Below are 15,527 nucleotides of genomic sequence, written 5' to 3'. Positions count from 1 at the left end.
TTTGTTTGAGGACCTGTCTACCCAAACCATCCAGACCACTGGGCGGCAGTAAGTACGGGTTTGAAACGATATTGACAAGTGAACTAACAAGGAAGAGGCTTGACAATTGCCAGAGTTAGGAAACGTGGCCTTAGCAAAGGAGAATCCAACATTAATAGAAACAAGCTGTTTTGATAGGCGGCAAATAGCGTACACGACTCCGTTGGGTTGGTGGGCAACTTGCAAACATGGCCGATGTTAATCAAGGATCGGTCTTACCTAGCGAAACTCCAGCTCTGGACGGACTGAATGCAACCGACTCCAATGGTACCGACGCTGTCAACGCGACAGTGGCCAAGTTTGTGGCGACACCGGAGGGAACAGCACTGGCATATGGCAGCCTTGTGTTCATGGCTCTGTTGCCCATCTTCTTCGGTGCGCTGCGGTCCGTCAGCTGCGGCAAAAGCAAGGTAATGTTAACATGAATGCCATTTTACAAGTAAGTACCGCGGTAGATTACTCAGCTAGCTAGGTTCCCACTGTTAGCTAACTGTTGGGCCATAAAAGGAGGCAATGATCCTGTCAGTCTGTCCAGTTTCCCACCCAGGTACACGTATCGTGAAACACTAGCCAGCTGTCACTCACATTATGATGTAGCGAACTAATCATGTTTAGGGAACTGGCCGGCCTTGACTGGGGCGATCAATGCACCATATGTTCATCTTATTTGCCTGGTAGTTTACTCCCCTACATAACTAGATTGGTTTATTGTTGATAGTAGCCAATACATTTTATTTTTTTAAATCATGACATTGATCTAGTTGGCAAGATGTTTTTCAAATCATTTCAACCAAGAAGGAGGGTGTTACTGACAAGTCTTGTAGCAGGTGATTGAGATGTACAAGGTTCAGGGAATTTTGTTCTGGCGTGTGCATAATCTGGATAGGTTTTTAGGTAACATGAACTCTTTAACATTGTTTCAAAGTTAAATTCTAGCTTTTTTTATTCTCTAAGGCCCCTGGGCTCAATGTATAGTAGGAATATGCTAATCATAGTTTCTCTTAACTACACGTGTCCTTACTGCCATCACTTCTGGTCTTTCAGTCGGTGGGTGGAGGGAAACCGATGATGCACGACCTGGTTGTCTGATGACATGACCGATTAGAGAGGACAGGCTTTTTGAGTGGCTGAAACTAAACTAGCTACTTTTTTTCTGGTGGTGTGGTTAACTAACTTGCACTCTGCTAAAGAGCGTTTCATGTTTGGTGTTGACTTGTGGTTGGTTGCTGCCTCATCCAGAATCTCGCCTGACGTTTACTATAGATTACTTACTATACTCGTGCAATATACTCCGCTAATGACTTTCTGTGCACTTATTTCGTCCTTAGGTTGCTGGAGAAAATGGTTGTGATTATGAGTACAGAGTGAGTATTAGAACTGATGATCAGAACAGTCAGATTTGTATTATTCTGACACATTGTTTGTGGCAATCTGGAAGATGCTTCATGACTGTCTATGCGTGTATGTTTCCCATCTCTGTGTGTGAAATCATTCTGGTTGTTAGGCACCGAGTGTCAAGGTGTGGGCCTCATTGTCCTGCTTTGCCCATAATCAATGAGGATGTGGGTCTGTTTGGTGTACAGGTAAAGGCCCCTGGACCAGAATCCCACTGAACGCGGTGGGTGTACGCTGATAAGGTTCAGTGACTGTGCTATAGAAGAAACTGGCACAGATGGTGATAAGTCAAAGGCCTCTAGTATTTTACTGGAGATGAGGTCTTTAGAGTTGGATGGAATAAATCGCTCGCTGCAGTCCTGTCTTGTTCCTTGCTGCTCATCGCACCACATTGACCCCTTTTTAAAATTATATTCCCTGTGCAGATTTGCTAATTTCATTCAGTTAGGCCTATCTCTAGTGGGACACGAACATGTAACCTGCTTGAGTTTGTCAGTCACCTAACTACTACTTTTGTGATGAATTAGTCTGATGTGATGAAACAAAGATTCTCTAAAAAGAAAGTCTCTAAAAACAGTCCATTCTAGTGCTTTCTCTTTTGAAGTGGAACTTTAACAGTTTTTTTTTTCTGGATCAAAATTGGGCTCATAGGTGGTAGGCCCTCCTGTTGGCCGTCGCTATTCTACACATTGGACAAAGGCAACCCCCCCCCCCCCCCCCCCCCCCCCCCAAAAAGAAAAACTTATGTTGGTTATTTTGTGTTTTGAAGGAACTTAGGAAGTGTGCTGCTTATGCTTGACCACTCGCATCAACCCTTGTTTCTCACTCCCCAGAACTCCTCAGACATGCCAGAGACCATCACAGGCAGAGATGCTGCACGGTTCCCCATCATTGCCAGCTGCACCCTTTTCGGCCTCTATCTCTTCTTCAAAGTGAGCATCATCACCCCCCCCCCCCCTTGTCCCTGCATCACTTGTTTTTGTCCTGAATCATTTCCTGCAGTATTACAATGTAACAATCTACTGCTATTCCCTCCAACAATCTCCCACATAGTGCTGTACCTCTGCTTTACTGTATTCCCTTTTACTGTATTCCATTTGACTGTGTTCCCTTTGACTGTATTCCCTTTGACTGTGTTCCCTTTGACTGTGTTCCCTTTGACTGTGTTCCCTTTGACTGTATTCCCTTTGACTGTATTCCCTTCCAGCTCTCTGATTTAAAGTTAGTGAGACTAGTGCTGGGAGATTGTATGTTGTGTCAATGGAGTAGTGCTAAATTGGTTTTGTTTCAATCATAGATTTTCTCTCAAGAGTACATCAACTTGCTGCTATCAATGTATTTCTTTGTCCTGGGGATTTTGGCACTGTCTCACACAATGAGGTGAGAGCTTTTGGTTCATTTTATTAGGTTCACCTTTCACTTTATGACATTGGATATAGCCTGAAAGTCTCAACATTTGTGCCCCCCCCCCCCCAATCTGTCCATTAGTCCTTTCATGAACAGGATCTTCCCTGCCAACATCCCCATCAAGCAGTACCAGCTGCTCTTCACTCAGGGCTCGGGAGAGACCAAAGAAGGTGAGGGGGAACCGGAAAGAGCGCTAGAAGCAGTCATATGGTTAATACACTGTAAAAGCACATGTTTTAATGTCACTGATTACCCCCCCCAACAGAGATGGTCAACTATGAGTTTGACACCAAGGACATGATCTGCCTGGTCATCAGCACTGTGGTTGGGGTCTGGTACATCCTCAAGAAGGTTAGTTAAAATGACAGTATATTAAGGTTGTGTGTAAGCCTGTAGTTAGTCCTATAAAATTCCCTCCAGTTTAATACTCTTGTGGTTGTGTTCATCTGAGTTTGTCTTAGCATATTATTTCTATATGCAATTTAGCAAACTATTGTATCCAAAGAGACCTAGTCATGTGTGCATACATTTTACATATGGTTCCTAGTCTTCGGTGTGTGGGTGTTGTGTATGTTCTTATTTGAATATGTTCTTCTTTGAATGTGTTCTTTGGTTCTTCTTTGAATGTGTTCTTTGGTTCTCCTTTGAACGTGTTCTTTGGTTCTCCTTTGAATGTGTTCTATGGTTCTCCTTTGAACGTGTTCTATGGTTCTCCTTTGAACGTGTTCTTTGGTTCTCCTTTGAATGTGTTCTTTGGTTCTCCTTTGTGTTCTTTGGTTCTCCTTTGAATGTGTTCTTTGGTTCTCCTTTGAACGTGTTCTTTGGTTCTCCTTTGAACGTGTTCTTTGGTTCTCCTTTGAACGTGTTCTTTGGTTCTCCTTTGAATGTGTTCTTTGGTTCTCCTTTGAACGTGTTCTTTGGTTCTCCTTTGAATGTGTTCTTTGGTTCTCCTTTGAATGTGTTCTTTGGTTCTCCTTTGAACGTGTTCTTTGGTTCTTCCCAGCACTGGATTGCCAACAACCTCTTTGGCCTGGCGTTCGCACTGAATGGGGTGGAGCTTCTGCACCTGAACAACATCAGTACTGGCTGTATCCTGCTGGGGGGGCTGTTTGTGTATGATGTCTTCTGGGTAAGTCTACCACATCACCCCAATACTGTACTACCAGTTTATAGCCCAGCGGGTGTTACTACAAAGCAGGATCAATGAGTTATCCAGCTACTTTGATAAACAACTATTGATGTTCAGGTTCATTTAAGAAAGCTGAACTTTGGTATGTGTTTTTATTTGAGTCAATTAGACCATGCCAATTTCAAGTTTATCTTAAATATCTCGATTGCTAGATAGCCATCTACCTTGTTTAAGCATTTGGTTTACTCATTGATTCTGCTTTGTAGTAAACCTCTCGGGCCCTGTCAAAGCATTAAGCTGAGTGTATTGACTCACTTGAATAAACACAACTGTTATCCCTATAGGTATTTGGCACCAATGTCATGGTTACTGTGGCCAAGTCATTCGAGGCACCCATTAAGTGTGAGTAAAGGGATTTTTTTGTTTTCCTGTTTTAAAGTCAATGCAGTCAATATTTTATAGACTGTATTTAATGTTTAACTTTAACGAGTGCTATGTAAATCTCTGTTAGCCATACGCTTCACTTTTATGTTAGACTGCCTGTGAAAAGCTGCATCTATCAAACCAAAGGTGTGGACTAAGTGAAAAGCTGCATCTATCAAACCAAAGGTGTGGACTAAGTGAAAAGCTGCATCTATCAAACCAAAGGTGTGGACTAAGTGAAAAGCTGCATCTATCAAACCAAAGGTGTGGACTAAGTGAAAAGCTGCATCTATCAAACCAAAGGTGTGGACTAAGTGAAAAGCTGCATCTATCAAACCAAAGGTGTGGACTAAGTGAAAAGCTTACTTACTGGCCCTTCCCAGCAACGCAGAGAGAAGAGAAAATGTAATAATAGATACGCGATGAGTCACGTTAACTTGGCTGTATATACAGTTGAAGTCGGAAGTTTACATACACCTTATCCAAATACATTTAAACTCAGTTTTACACAATTCCTGACATTTAAGAATGTGAATTGTCAGAATAATAGTAGAGCGAATGATTTATTTCAGCTTTTTATTTCTTTCATCACATTCCCAGTTGGTCAGAAGTTTACATGCACTCAATTAGTATTTGGTAGCATTGCCTTTAAATTGTTTAACTTGGGTCAAACGTTTTGGGTAGCCTTCCACAAGCTTCCCGCAATCATTTGGGTGAATTTTGGCCCATTCCTCCTTACTCGTGCACACTTTTCCAGTTCTGCCCGCAAATGTTCTACAGGATAAAGGTCAGGGCTTTGTGATGGCCACTCCAATACCTTGACTTTGTTGTCCTTAAGCCATTTTGCCACAACTTTAGAAGTATGCTTGTATATTTTGGAAGACCCATTTGTGACCAAGCTTTAACTTCTTGACTGATATCTTGAGATGTTTCTTCAATATATCCACACACTTTTACTTCCTCATGATGCCATTTATTTTGTGAAGCGCACCAGTCCCTCCTGCAGCAAAGCAGTGTGTGCAGTTGCAAACTGTAGTCTGGCTTTTTTTATGGCGGTTTTGGAACAGTGGATTCTTCCTTGCTAAGAGGCCTTTCAGGTTATTTCGATATTGGACTTGTTTTACTGTGGATATAGATATTTTTGTACCTGTTTCCTCCAGCATCTTCACAAGGACTTTTGCTGTTCTGGGATTGATTTGCACTTTTCGCACCAAAGTACGTTCATCTCTAGGAGTCAGAACGCATCTCCTTCCTGAGTGGTATGATGGCTGTGTGGTCCCATGGTGTTTATACTTGCATACTATTGTTTGTACAGATGAACGTGGCACCTTCAGGCGTTTGGAATTTGCTCCCAAAGATGAACCAGACTTGTGGAGGTCTACAAAAAACAAAACAAAATTCTGAGGTCTTGGCTGATTTCTTTAGATTTTCCCAGGATGTCAAGCAGAGGCACTGAGTGTGACGGTAGGCCTTGAAATACATCCACAGGTACATGTCCGATTGACTCAAATGATGTTAATTAGCCTATCAGAAGCTTCTAAAGCCATGAGGTAATTCAGGTAGATATGTACATATAACTAAAAATAAAGTGACATGGTAAGCAGCAGTGTATCGGATGCCTAAAGTTTGCGCAAAAACAGTCAATGTAGATAAGCAAATGGTATCTGTACTAACTATTTAGGAGTCTTATGGCTTGCTGGGAGAAGCTGTTCAGGGTCCTGTTGGTTTCCGGACTTGGTGCTTCAGTGCCGCTGGCCGTGTGGTAGCAAAGAGAAGTCTGACTTGGGTGGTTTGAGTCGGACCATTTTTAGGGCCTTCCTCTGACGCCCCCTGGTGTCAAGGTCCTGGACTGCAGGGAGCTCGGCCCCAGTGACGTACTGGGCCGTAATGCAATACCCTCTAGAGCCATGCATTCAAATGCCAAGCAGTTGGCACACCAAGTGGTGATGCAGCCAGTCAAGATGCTTTCGATGGTGCAGCTGCCCATGCCACACCTTTTCATCCTCCTGAGGGGGAAGAGGAGTTGTTGTGCCCTCTTCACGACTGTGTTGTGTTTGGATTATGAGCTCCTTAGTGACGTGGACACCGGGAACTCTGGAAACACTCCATTACAGCCCCATCGATGTAAATGATTTCAGTTTCCTGTTGTACACGATCAGCTCCTTTGTCTTGCGAGATAGGTTGTTGTCCTGGCACCACACTTGCAGGTCTCTGAGCTCCTCCCTGTAGGCTTTCTCATTGTCTGTGATCAGGCCTACCACCGTCGTGTTGTCGGGAAAACTTAATGATGGTGTTGGAGTCGTGTGCGCCACTCTGTCGTGGGTGAACAGGGAGTACAGAATGGGACTGAGCATGCACCCCTGAGGTGTTCCCTGAGTTGAGGGTCAGCTTTGCGGATGTGTTGTTGCCTACCCTGTCAGGAAGTCCAGGATCCAGTTGCAGAGGGAGGTGTTCAGTCCCAGGGTCCTTAGCTTAGTGATGAGCTTGGAGGGCACTATGGTGTTGAATGCTGAGCTGTAGTCAATGAACAGCATTCTCATGTAGGTGTTCGTTTTGTCCAGGTGGGAAAGGGCAGTGTGGAGTGCAATACAAATGGCATCATCTTTGGATTTATTGGGGTAATATGCGAATTGGATTGGGTCAGGGATAATGATGGTGTGTCATGACCAGTCTTTCAAAGCATTTCATGTCTACAAATGTGAGTGCTACGGGGCGATAGTAATTTAGGCATGTTGCCTTGGTGTTCTTGGGCACAGGGACTAGGGTGGTCTGCTTGAATCAACATGTAGTTATTAGACTGGGTCAGGGAGAGGTTGAAAATGTCAGTGAAGTCACTTGTCAGCGGGTGCTTGGAGTTCACGTCTTGGTAATCCGTCTGGCCCTGTTGTCTTGTGAATGTTAACTTATTTAAAGGGCTTACTCAGATCGTCTACAGAGAGCGTGATCACACAGTTGTCCGGAACAGCTGGTGCTCTCATGCATCATTCAGTGTTGCTTGCCTCGAAGCGAGGATAGAAGGCATTTAGCTCATCTAGTAGGCTCACGTCAGTTGGCAGCTCGCAGCTGGTTTTCCTTTTGTAGTCCTTGATAGTTTGCGAGCCCGGCCACATGCGAGGCGCGTCGGAGCCAGTGTAGTAGGATTCGATCATAGTCCTGTATTGACGCTTTGCCTGTTTGACGGGTGTAGCAGCATTTCTTAAGTGTCCGGGTAAGTGTTTAACTACTTGAAAGTGGCAGCTCTACCCTTTAGCACAGTGCGGATGTTGCATGTAATCCATGGCTTCTGGTTGTGATCTGTACGTACGGTCACTGTGGTGATGTCGTCGACAAACTAAAGAAGCCCGTAACTGATGTGGGAACCTCCAATGCCGTCGGATGAGTCCCAGAATAATATTCTAGTCTGTGTTCTGGGAAACAGTCCTGTAGCTTAGCATAACAGTCCTGTAGCTTAGCATAACAGTCCTGTAGCTTAGCATAACAGTCCTGTAGCTTAGCATAACAGTCCTGTAGCTTAGCATAACAGTCCTGTAGCTTAGCATAACAGTCCTGTAGCTTAGCATAACAGTCCTGTAGCTTAGCATAACAGTCCTGTAGCTTAGCATCTGTTTGGACCACTTCCATATTGGGTGCATCACTGGTTCTTCATGTTTTAAGATTTTGCTTGTTAGCAGGAATCAGGAGGATGGAGTTATGATCAGATTTGCCAAATGCAGGGTGAGGGAGAGTTTTGTATGGGTCTCTGTGTGATGCAAAGGTGATCAAGTTATTTTTATTTTTTTCGCTTCTAGTTGCACAGGTGACATGCTGGTAGAATTTAGGTCAGACGGATATCAGTTTTCTAGGAGTGCCGCCTCTGGATGAGCGTTTTCTTGTTCGCTTATGGCCTTATACATCTGGTTGAGTGTTGTCTCGGTGACCGTATCGTTTTGTGGCGGTTAATAGATAACTCTCTTGGTAAATAGTATGGTCTACAGCTTATCATGAGGTATTCTAACTCGGAAGGGCAGAACCTTGAGGCTTCCTTAATATTAGAGATTAGGCACCAGCTGTTAACAGACAGCCCTCTTGTGCTTAGGTCTGCCTTTTTATATTGCCTTTCTCTTCCGAGTGTCGGAATTAAAGCCTGGTCCGGGGTGAACCGTATGTCCTGTGCCACCGACTCGTTGTAGTAGAAATCTTCATCCAAATTCGAAGTTGATGTCCAGAAGCTCTTTTTTTGTCAGAGGGAACACTGGCTGAAACATTAGGTCCAAATAAAGTTAAGCTCAGCGCAAAAGAAACCCAGACAAAATGGCCGACTTGGTCAGGAGCCCATAAAACATCCGCTGTGCATTCCAGCTCCATTTTAATACTCATGTCTGTTACTGTGTGTGTGCTCGTCTATTGGTCTCTGTAATCAGATCACATCTGACCACACGGTGACAGCCATTTTTTCCCCCTCTTTCTCTCTCCCTTCTCTTCTGTCCATCTCAGTGGTGTTTCCCCAGGACCTGCTGGAGAAGGGTCTGGGTGCCAGTCAATTTGCAATGCTGGGGCTGGGAGATATTGTCATTCCAGGCAAGTAAAACATCCTCTTCCCTCAACAGTAGCGTCTAATTTTACATACCAATAGGCTTGTCACATCCACTAGATAATGGTAGTACTTCAGCATTAGATCCACCTCCAGTACACCTTATTTTCTTCTGATAGCGCTGCCCACTCTGTTAATGTTAATATTACATGTTGTTTTTCAGGTATCTTCATTGCTTTACTTCTCCGCTTTGATGTCAGGTGAGCTCTAACTCTTTTCTATCATGGCCCATATCCTCCCTACCTGTCATGTGTTTTATGTTCTGTCTAAAGAACATGGCCCATATCCTCCCTACCTGTCATGTGTTTTATGTTCTGTCTAAAGAACATGGCCCATATCCTCCCTCTCCCTACCTGTCGTGTGTTTTATGTTCTGTCTGAAGAACATGGCCCATATCCTCCCTCTCCCTACCTGTCATGTGTTTTATGTTCTGTCTGAAGAACATGGCCCATATCCTCCCTCTCCCTACCTGTCGTGTGTTTTATGTTCTGTCTGCTCCCTCCAGTCTAAAGAAGAACACCAGGACCTACTTCCACACCAGCTTCCTGGCCTACATCTTTGGCTTGGGCCTGACCATCTGGGTCATGCACACCTTTAAACACGCCCAGGTGAGAGGCACTGATTCCCAGGTCAAAGGGTCACCTTTATGTCGACTTGGCTGGTACCAACTGGTTGTCTTGTCTCTTTCTTCCTTCCCAGCCTGCCTTGCTATACCTGGTCCCAGCCTGTATTGGATTCCCATTGGTTGTAGCTCTGTTGAAAGGAGAACTAACTGAGATGTTCAGGTAATAACACCTTCCCTATTTCCATCATGACATTTCTTTTATCAGCCAAGCTCACGCGTCAGCCTCATCACCGGTGGTAGTGAACATTTAGCCTGTTTCAAATAAAATCATTCACCGTGCAGCACCAGATGGTGCTATTGGTTGCCTGTCTCTTAGCTTGACAAATTTGTACTATCTTCACTCATCATAAAATTGTTCCTCCAGACTCAAAGATCATTTACATGATTACAACGATATATTTTATTTGATGTTTTTTTACTTAAAACGTATTTTTATTTTTTAAGTTCTTATAGCATTGTTGGTTAAGGGCTTGTAAGTAAGCAGGACACTAAGGTCTACTACACCTGTTGTATTCAGCAGGACACTAAGGTCTACTACACCTGTTGTATTCAGCAGGACACTAAGGTCTACTACACCTGTTGTATTCAGCAGGTCACTAAGGTCTACTACACCTGTTGTATTCAGCAGGTCACTAAGGTCTACTACACCTGTTGTATTCAGCAGGACACTAAGGTCTACTACACCTGTTGTATTCAGCAGGACACTAAGGTCTACTACACCTGTTGTATTCAGCAGGACACTAAGGTCTACTACACCTGTTGTATTCAGCAGGACACTAAGGTCTACTACACCTGTTGTATTCAGCAGGACACTAAGGTCTACTACACCTGTTGTATTCAGCAGGACACTAAGGTCTACTACACCTGTTGTATTCAGCAGGACACTAAGGTCTACTACACCTGTTGTATTCAGCAGGACACTGTAAGGTCTACTATATCTGTTGTATTCAGCAGGACACTGTATGGTCTACTATATCTGTTGTATTCAGCAGTACACTGTAAGGTCTACTACACCTGTTGTATTCAGCAGGACACTAAGGTCTACTACACCTGTTGTATTCAGCAGGACACTAAGGTCTACTACACCTGTTGTATTCAGCAGGACACTAAGGTCTACTACACCTGTTGTATTCAGCAGGACACTAAGGTCTACTACACCTGTTGTATTCAGCAGGACACTAAGGTCTACTACACCTGTTGTATTCAGCAGGACACTGTAAGGTCTACTATATCTGTTGTATTCAGCAGGACACTGTATGGTCTACTATATCTGTTGTATTCAGCAGTACACTGTAAGGTCTACTACACCTGTTGTATTCAGCAGGACACTAAGGTCTACTACACCTGTTGTATTCAGCAGGACACTAAGGTCTACTACACCTGTTGTATTCAGCAGGACACTAAGGTCTACTACACCTGTTGTATTCAGCAGGACACTAAGGTCTACTACACCTGTTGTATTCAGCAGGACACTAAGGTCTACTACACCTGTTGTATTCAGCAGGACACTAAGGTCTACTACACCTGTTGTATTCAGCAGGACACTAAGGTCTACTACACCTGTTGTATTCAGCAGGACACTAAGGTCTACTACACCTGTTGTATTCAGCAGGACACTAAGGTCTACTACACCTGTTGTATTCAGCAGGACACTAAGGTCTACTACACCTGTTGTATTCAGCAGGACACTAAGGTCTACTACACCTGTTGTATTCAGCAGGACACTAAGGTCTACTACACCTGTTGTATTCAGCAGGACACTAAGGTCTACTACACCTGTTGTATTCAGCAGGACACTGTATGGTCTACTATATCTGTTGTATTCAGCAGTACACTGTAAGGTCTACTATATCTGTTGTATTCAGCAGTACACTGTAAGGTCTACTACACCTGTTGTATTCATCATGTGACAAATAACATTTGATTTGATATCATTCCTCCCACCCAGTGCTGCTTGGAGTGTTGTGTGTTATGTAAATGCACCTACTGGTTCAGGGCCTTGGCCCGCTAGCTCCTACGCTCGGCCCGCTAGCTCCTACGCTCGGCCCGCTAGCTCCTACGCTCGGCCCGCTAGCTCCTACGCTCGGCCCGCTAGCTCCTACGCTCGGCCCGCTAGCTCCTACGCTCGGCCCTCTAGCTCCTACGCTCGGCCCGCTAGCTCCTACGCTCGGCCCGCTAGCTCCTACTCGGAGCCCTCTAGCTCCTACTCGGAGCCCTCTAGCTCCTACTCTCGGCCCTGTGGCTGTGGAGGGGTGACTGCTGCCTGCTGCCATAATAACAGTCCTTAGACACTCAGCTGGGGCAACCACCTGGGCTGGGGAAGGAGAAGAAACATTCCCCAAACCTCTCCTGCCAGGAATGTGTCCTTGCTTGATAATCACCATGGTAACAACATGTGACCTTGGGGTGGCACAACATGTGGAGAGGCTAAGAGACCTGGGTGTCAAAGGTGGCAGTGCCAAGGCTTCGTACCAACTGACAACCTGCCTTGTCAGCTTACTTTTGACTGGTTCCTGTCTGTCTCACTGCTGGTGTCTCGGACGACACAAACTTTATATTCACTCATTCTTTGTTTACTTCTCCTGTGTTCAGTCTGACTGGGCAGAGCACCCACCACCTCTCTCTCGGCCATGTCTCCCTTCCCCACTCTCCTGTCCTGCCACCCCTCTCATCAACCCTGGCTTTCAGTTTCCCTCTATTTCTTGTGCGCTTCTTTTAAACCTGAGCTCTGTGGACCCCTGGCATTGGCAGATGCAAACCCTCTCCTTTGAAATAAATGTAAATGTCAGGCTTTCACTGAGAAGGGTTCCATGTCCAGAGAATGGTTCCTCCTTTTAGTTAACCAGGCCCTGTCTGGTCCAGACATTAAACCCCCAGCCCTTTTAGTTAACCAGGCCCTGTCTGGTCCAGACATTAAACCCCCAACCCTTTTAGTTAACCAGGCCCTGTCTGGTCCAGACATTAAACCCCCAGCCCTTTTAGTTAACCAGGCCCTGTCTGGTCCAGACATTAAACCCCCAGCCCTTTTAGTTATCCAGGTCCTGTCTGGTACAGACATTAAACCCCCAGCCCTTTTTGTTATCCAGGCCCTGTCTGGTCCAGACATTAAACCCCCAACCCTTTTTATCTTAAGTGTTGTGAGTTTCTTTGGTTATGTCTGATTCAGACGCCATCAGTCATCTCAAGGGCTGCCGCTGAGACGTTGTCTTTATCTATTTGTCCGAGTCCCGGGCCAGCATTGGAATCATCACTCCTCTCCCATTGGTTGTTTTTTGGTATCAGCATGACGCATGTTCATTTGGAATAAATTGTGCCTTAGTGAAATCAATGTTTTTGTTAATCCTTTCCTGGTCTCTGTTGACAGGTATGAGGAAGTGTCTGCGGAAGATGTTGCTGCTAAAGAAGGGACTACACAGGTTGAGAAAAAAGACAAATGACGACCAAGTTCCTACAAGGTCGTCCGTCACTCTCTGGCACCAGGTTCACAGCAGCCCTCCTGTCTATACACATCCTAGGAGGGTGTTCATGTTTCCCTGCAGTTGTGTGCTGTACAAGGAAGTGGATGATTTTTTTATTAAATAACTGTTATAACATTGGGAAATGTTGTAGTTTAAGTGGTTTGTAAAACAGCTTTTTGGTGCCTATGTTTTCGTTCTTGTTTTGTATTTCTTTCCCTTTTGCATTCTCATATTTCTGGTTTTTATTTCATTTGATTCGCCAGTATTTTAAACTCATATGTTTTCCTTTTTTTCTTTTTGGGTGAATCTGAGATCACTGGAAGCTGATTTTTTTTTTTGAAATTGCTCTCGGGATACTCGGATAACAGTGGTTTAGTTTGGTTTCTGTCCCGTCTTGGTTTGCTAAAGGAATCCCTTCCTCATCGAGAATGAAACGTCATTGGACGATGTGAAGGAAGCTGGAGATGAGTCTACGATTGTCACACACATGCTTTAGAAGGAGCTTCACCTGTACTACTGTCCTCTGGCCTGGAAGTAGGCCTAAATACCTACCATTCTCAAGGTATAATTGCACCAATTTGGTAGTGCATGTAACTACATGCCGCCTGACTTGTTGGCCAGTGTAAAGGTAATAATCGCTTAGAATTCAGATCAGCGTATTTAAGGAAGTAACTAAACTTGTGCAATCATGATTTGATATTTGCTATGACACAATGAGATTTCTGAGAGTCTTACTCTGTCATGCTCAGTCATATCCAATCAGAAGAGTCTGTTATATGGAAATAATGTATTAGGATAGGAGTTGGTTACGTGCAGTGACTGAGCGGTACCTGCAGATGGAGACCGTGTCCTCGGAGAGAGGAGACCCAGGGGGATCAAATGGTTCCTCTTTCTTTAGGTTTGGGATTGTTTTGCTTTGATTATGTAGAAGTTCTGTCCTTTTGCAGAATGGAGCCGTGTGTTTCAGGCCGGGGGGGGGGGGGGGGGGGGGTTGTTAGGGATTTAAGATTGAGGAGTTCTGTAGTAATGTGTTTAGGTGAAGTTCAGTAACCCTCTTATCATTTCAAATAAATATACCATTTCTTTTCTCCTATTCTACTTGTGTAATTCAAAGTATATTATCAGCCTTTGTTTATTTTCAATAAATGGTGTGTATCACCGTAGAGAAGCATAACCAATGTGTAGGTCTTTAGTTTTTTGTTGAAGTAGCCAACTGGTTATTTAGAAAACATTCTACAGGGGAGTGCATTCTGGGCTGTAGGAGGGATGGCGTGGAGAGCACATCTGATGGATGACTCGAGGGAAATTAGGATGTTACAGCGCAGAAAGCATTTAGACCCCTTGACTTATTAAAAATAAATAAATCTACATAATGCCCCAATAATGACGACGTAAAATTGTATTTATTTGTATAAATGTTTGCTAATTGTATAAATAACTGATGTCACATTGACTTAAGTATTCAGACCCTTTACTCAGTACTTTGTTGAAGGACATTAGGCAGTGGTTACAGCATCGGGTCTTGGGTAGGATGCTACAAGCTTGGCACACATGTATTTGGGGAGTTTCTCCCTTCTCTGCAGATCCTCTCAAGTTCTGTCAGGTCGGATGGGGAGCGTTGCTGCACAGCTATTTTCAGGTCTCTCGATGTTTGATCGGGCTCTGGCTGGGCCCCTCAAGGACAGAGACTTGTCCCAAAGCCATTCCTGTGTTGTCTTAGCTGTATGCTTAGTGTCATGTCCTTTTGGAAGGTGAACCTTCGCCTCCGTCTGAATTCTTGAGCACTCCAGAGCAGGTTTTCATCAAGGATCTCTCTGTATTTTGCGCTGTTCATCTTTACCTCAATCCTGACAAGTCTCCCATTCCTTACTGCTGAAAAACATCCCCACAGCATGATGCTGCCACCACCATGCTTCACTGTAGGGATGGTGCCAGGTTTCCTTCACATGTGATGCTTGGCGTTCAGGCCAAATAGTTCAATCTGGGTTTCATCAGACCAGAGAATCTTGTTTCTCATGGTCGGAGTCCTCTTTAGGTGCCTTTTGGCAAACTCTAAGTGGTCTGTTGTGCTTTTTACTGAGGAGTGGCTTCCGTCTGGCCACTCTACCATAAAGGCCTGGTTGGTGGAGTGCTGCAGAGATAGTTGTCCTTCTGGAAGGTTCTCCCATCTCCACAGAGGATCTCTGTGTGACCATCGGGTTCTTTGTCACCTCCCTCAATGTTTTTGGTGACCTTCAATGCCGCAGAAATTGTTTTTGTACCCTTCCCCAGATCTGTGCCTCGACACAATTCTGTCTCGGAGCTCTACGGACAATTCCTTTTGACTTGGTTTTTACTGACATGCACTGTCAACTGTGGGACCTTTTTTATATAGACCGGTGTGCCCTTCCAAATCATGTCCAATAAAGTTGTAGAAACATCTCAAGGATGATCATGAAAACAGGATGCACCCGAGTTTGAGTTTTATTTTTACAGGGACAG

At 44.5% G+C, this 15,527-nt stretch overlaps 1 protein-coding gene across 2 annotated transcripts; it reads left to right on the top strand.

The window, feature by feature from the left end:
- Nucleotides 1-67: 67 nt before the first annotated feature.
- LOC109869846 (minor histocompatibility antigen H13) lies at nt 68-14,220 on the top strand. 2 transcript variants are annotated; one of them, XM_020460117.2, is made up of 13 exons: nt 79-449; nt 1,368-1,403; nt 2,268-2,366; nt 2,732-2,814; nt 2,923-3,011; nt 3,107-3,192; nt 3,845-3,970; nt 4,315-4,372; nt 8,867-8,950; nt 9,127-9,163; nt 9,469-9,571; nt 9,663-9,748; nt 12,953-14,220. In XM_020460117.2, exons 1-13 carry the CDS (start codon nt 228-230, stop codon nt 13,023-13,025), a joined length of 1,182 nt encoding a protein of 393 aa, XP_020315706.1. In that variant the 5' UTR covers nt 79-227; the 3' UTR covers nt 13,026-14,220. The 2 variants fall into 2 exon arrangements, with proteins under 2 accessions (XP_020315707.1, XP_020315706.1); XM_020460118.2 differs by lacking the exon at nt 1,368-1,403 and having other exon boundaries at nt 68-449.
- The last annotated feature ends 1,307 nt before the right edge of the window (nt 14,221-15,527 follow it).

Source organism: Oncorhynchus kisutch, linkage group LG24, assembly GCF_002021735.2.
Source record: "Oncorhynchus kisutch isolate 150728-3 linkage group LG24, Okis_V2, whole genome shotgun sequence".
Taxonomy (NCBI): Eukaryota; Metazoa; Chordata; class Actinopteri; order Salmoniformes; family Salmonidae; genus Oncorhynchus; species Oncorhynchus kisutch.
This window is presented reverse-complemented; position numbering and strand designations above follow the sequence as displayed.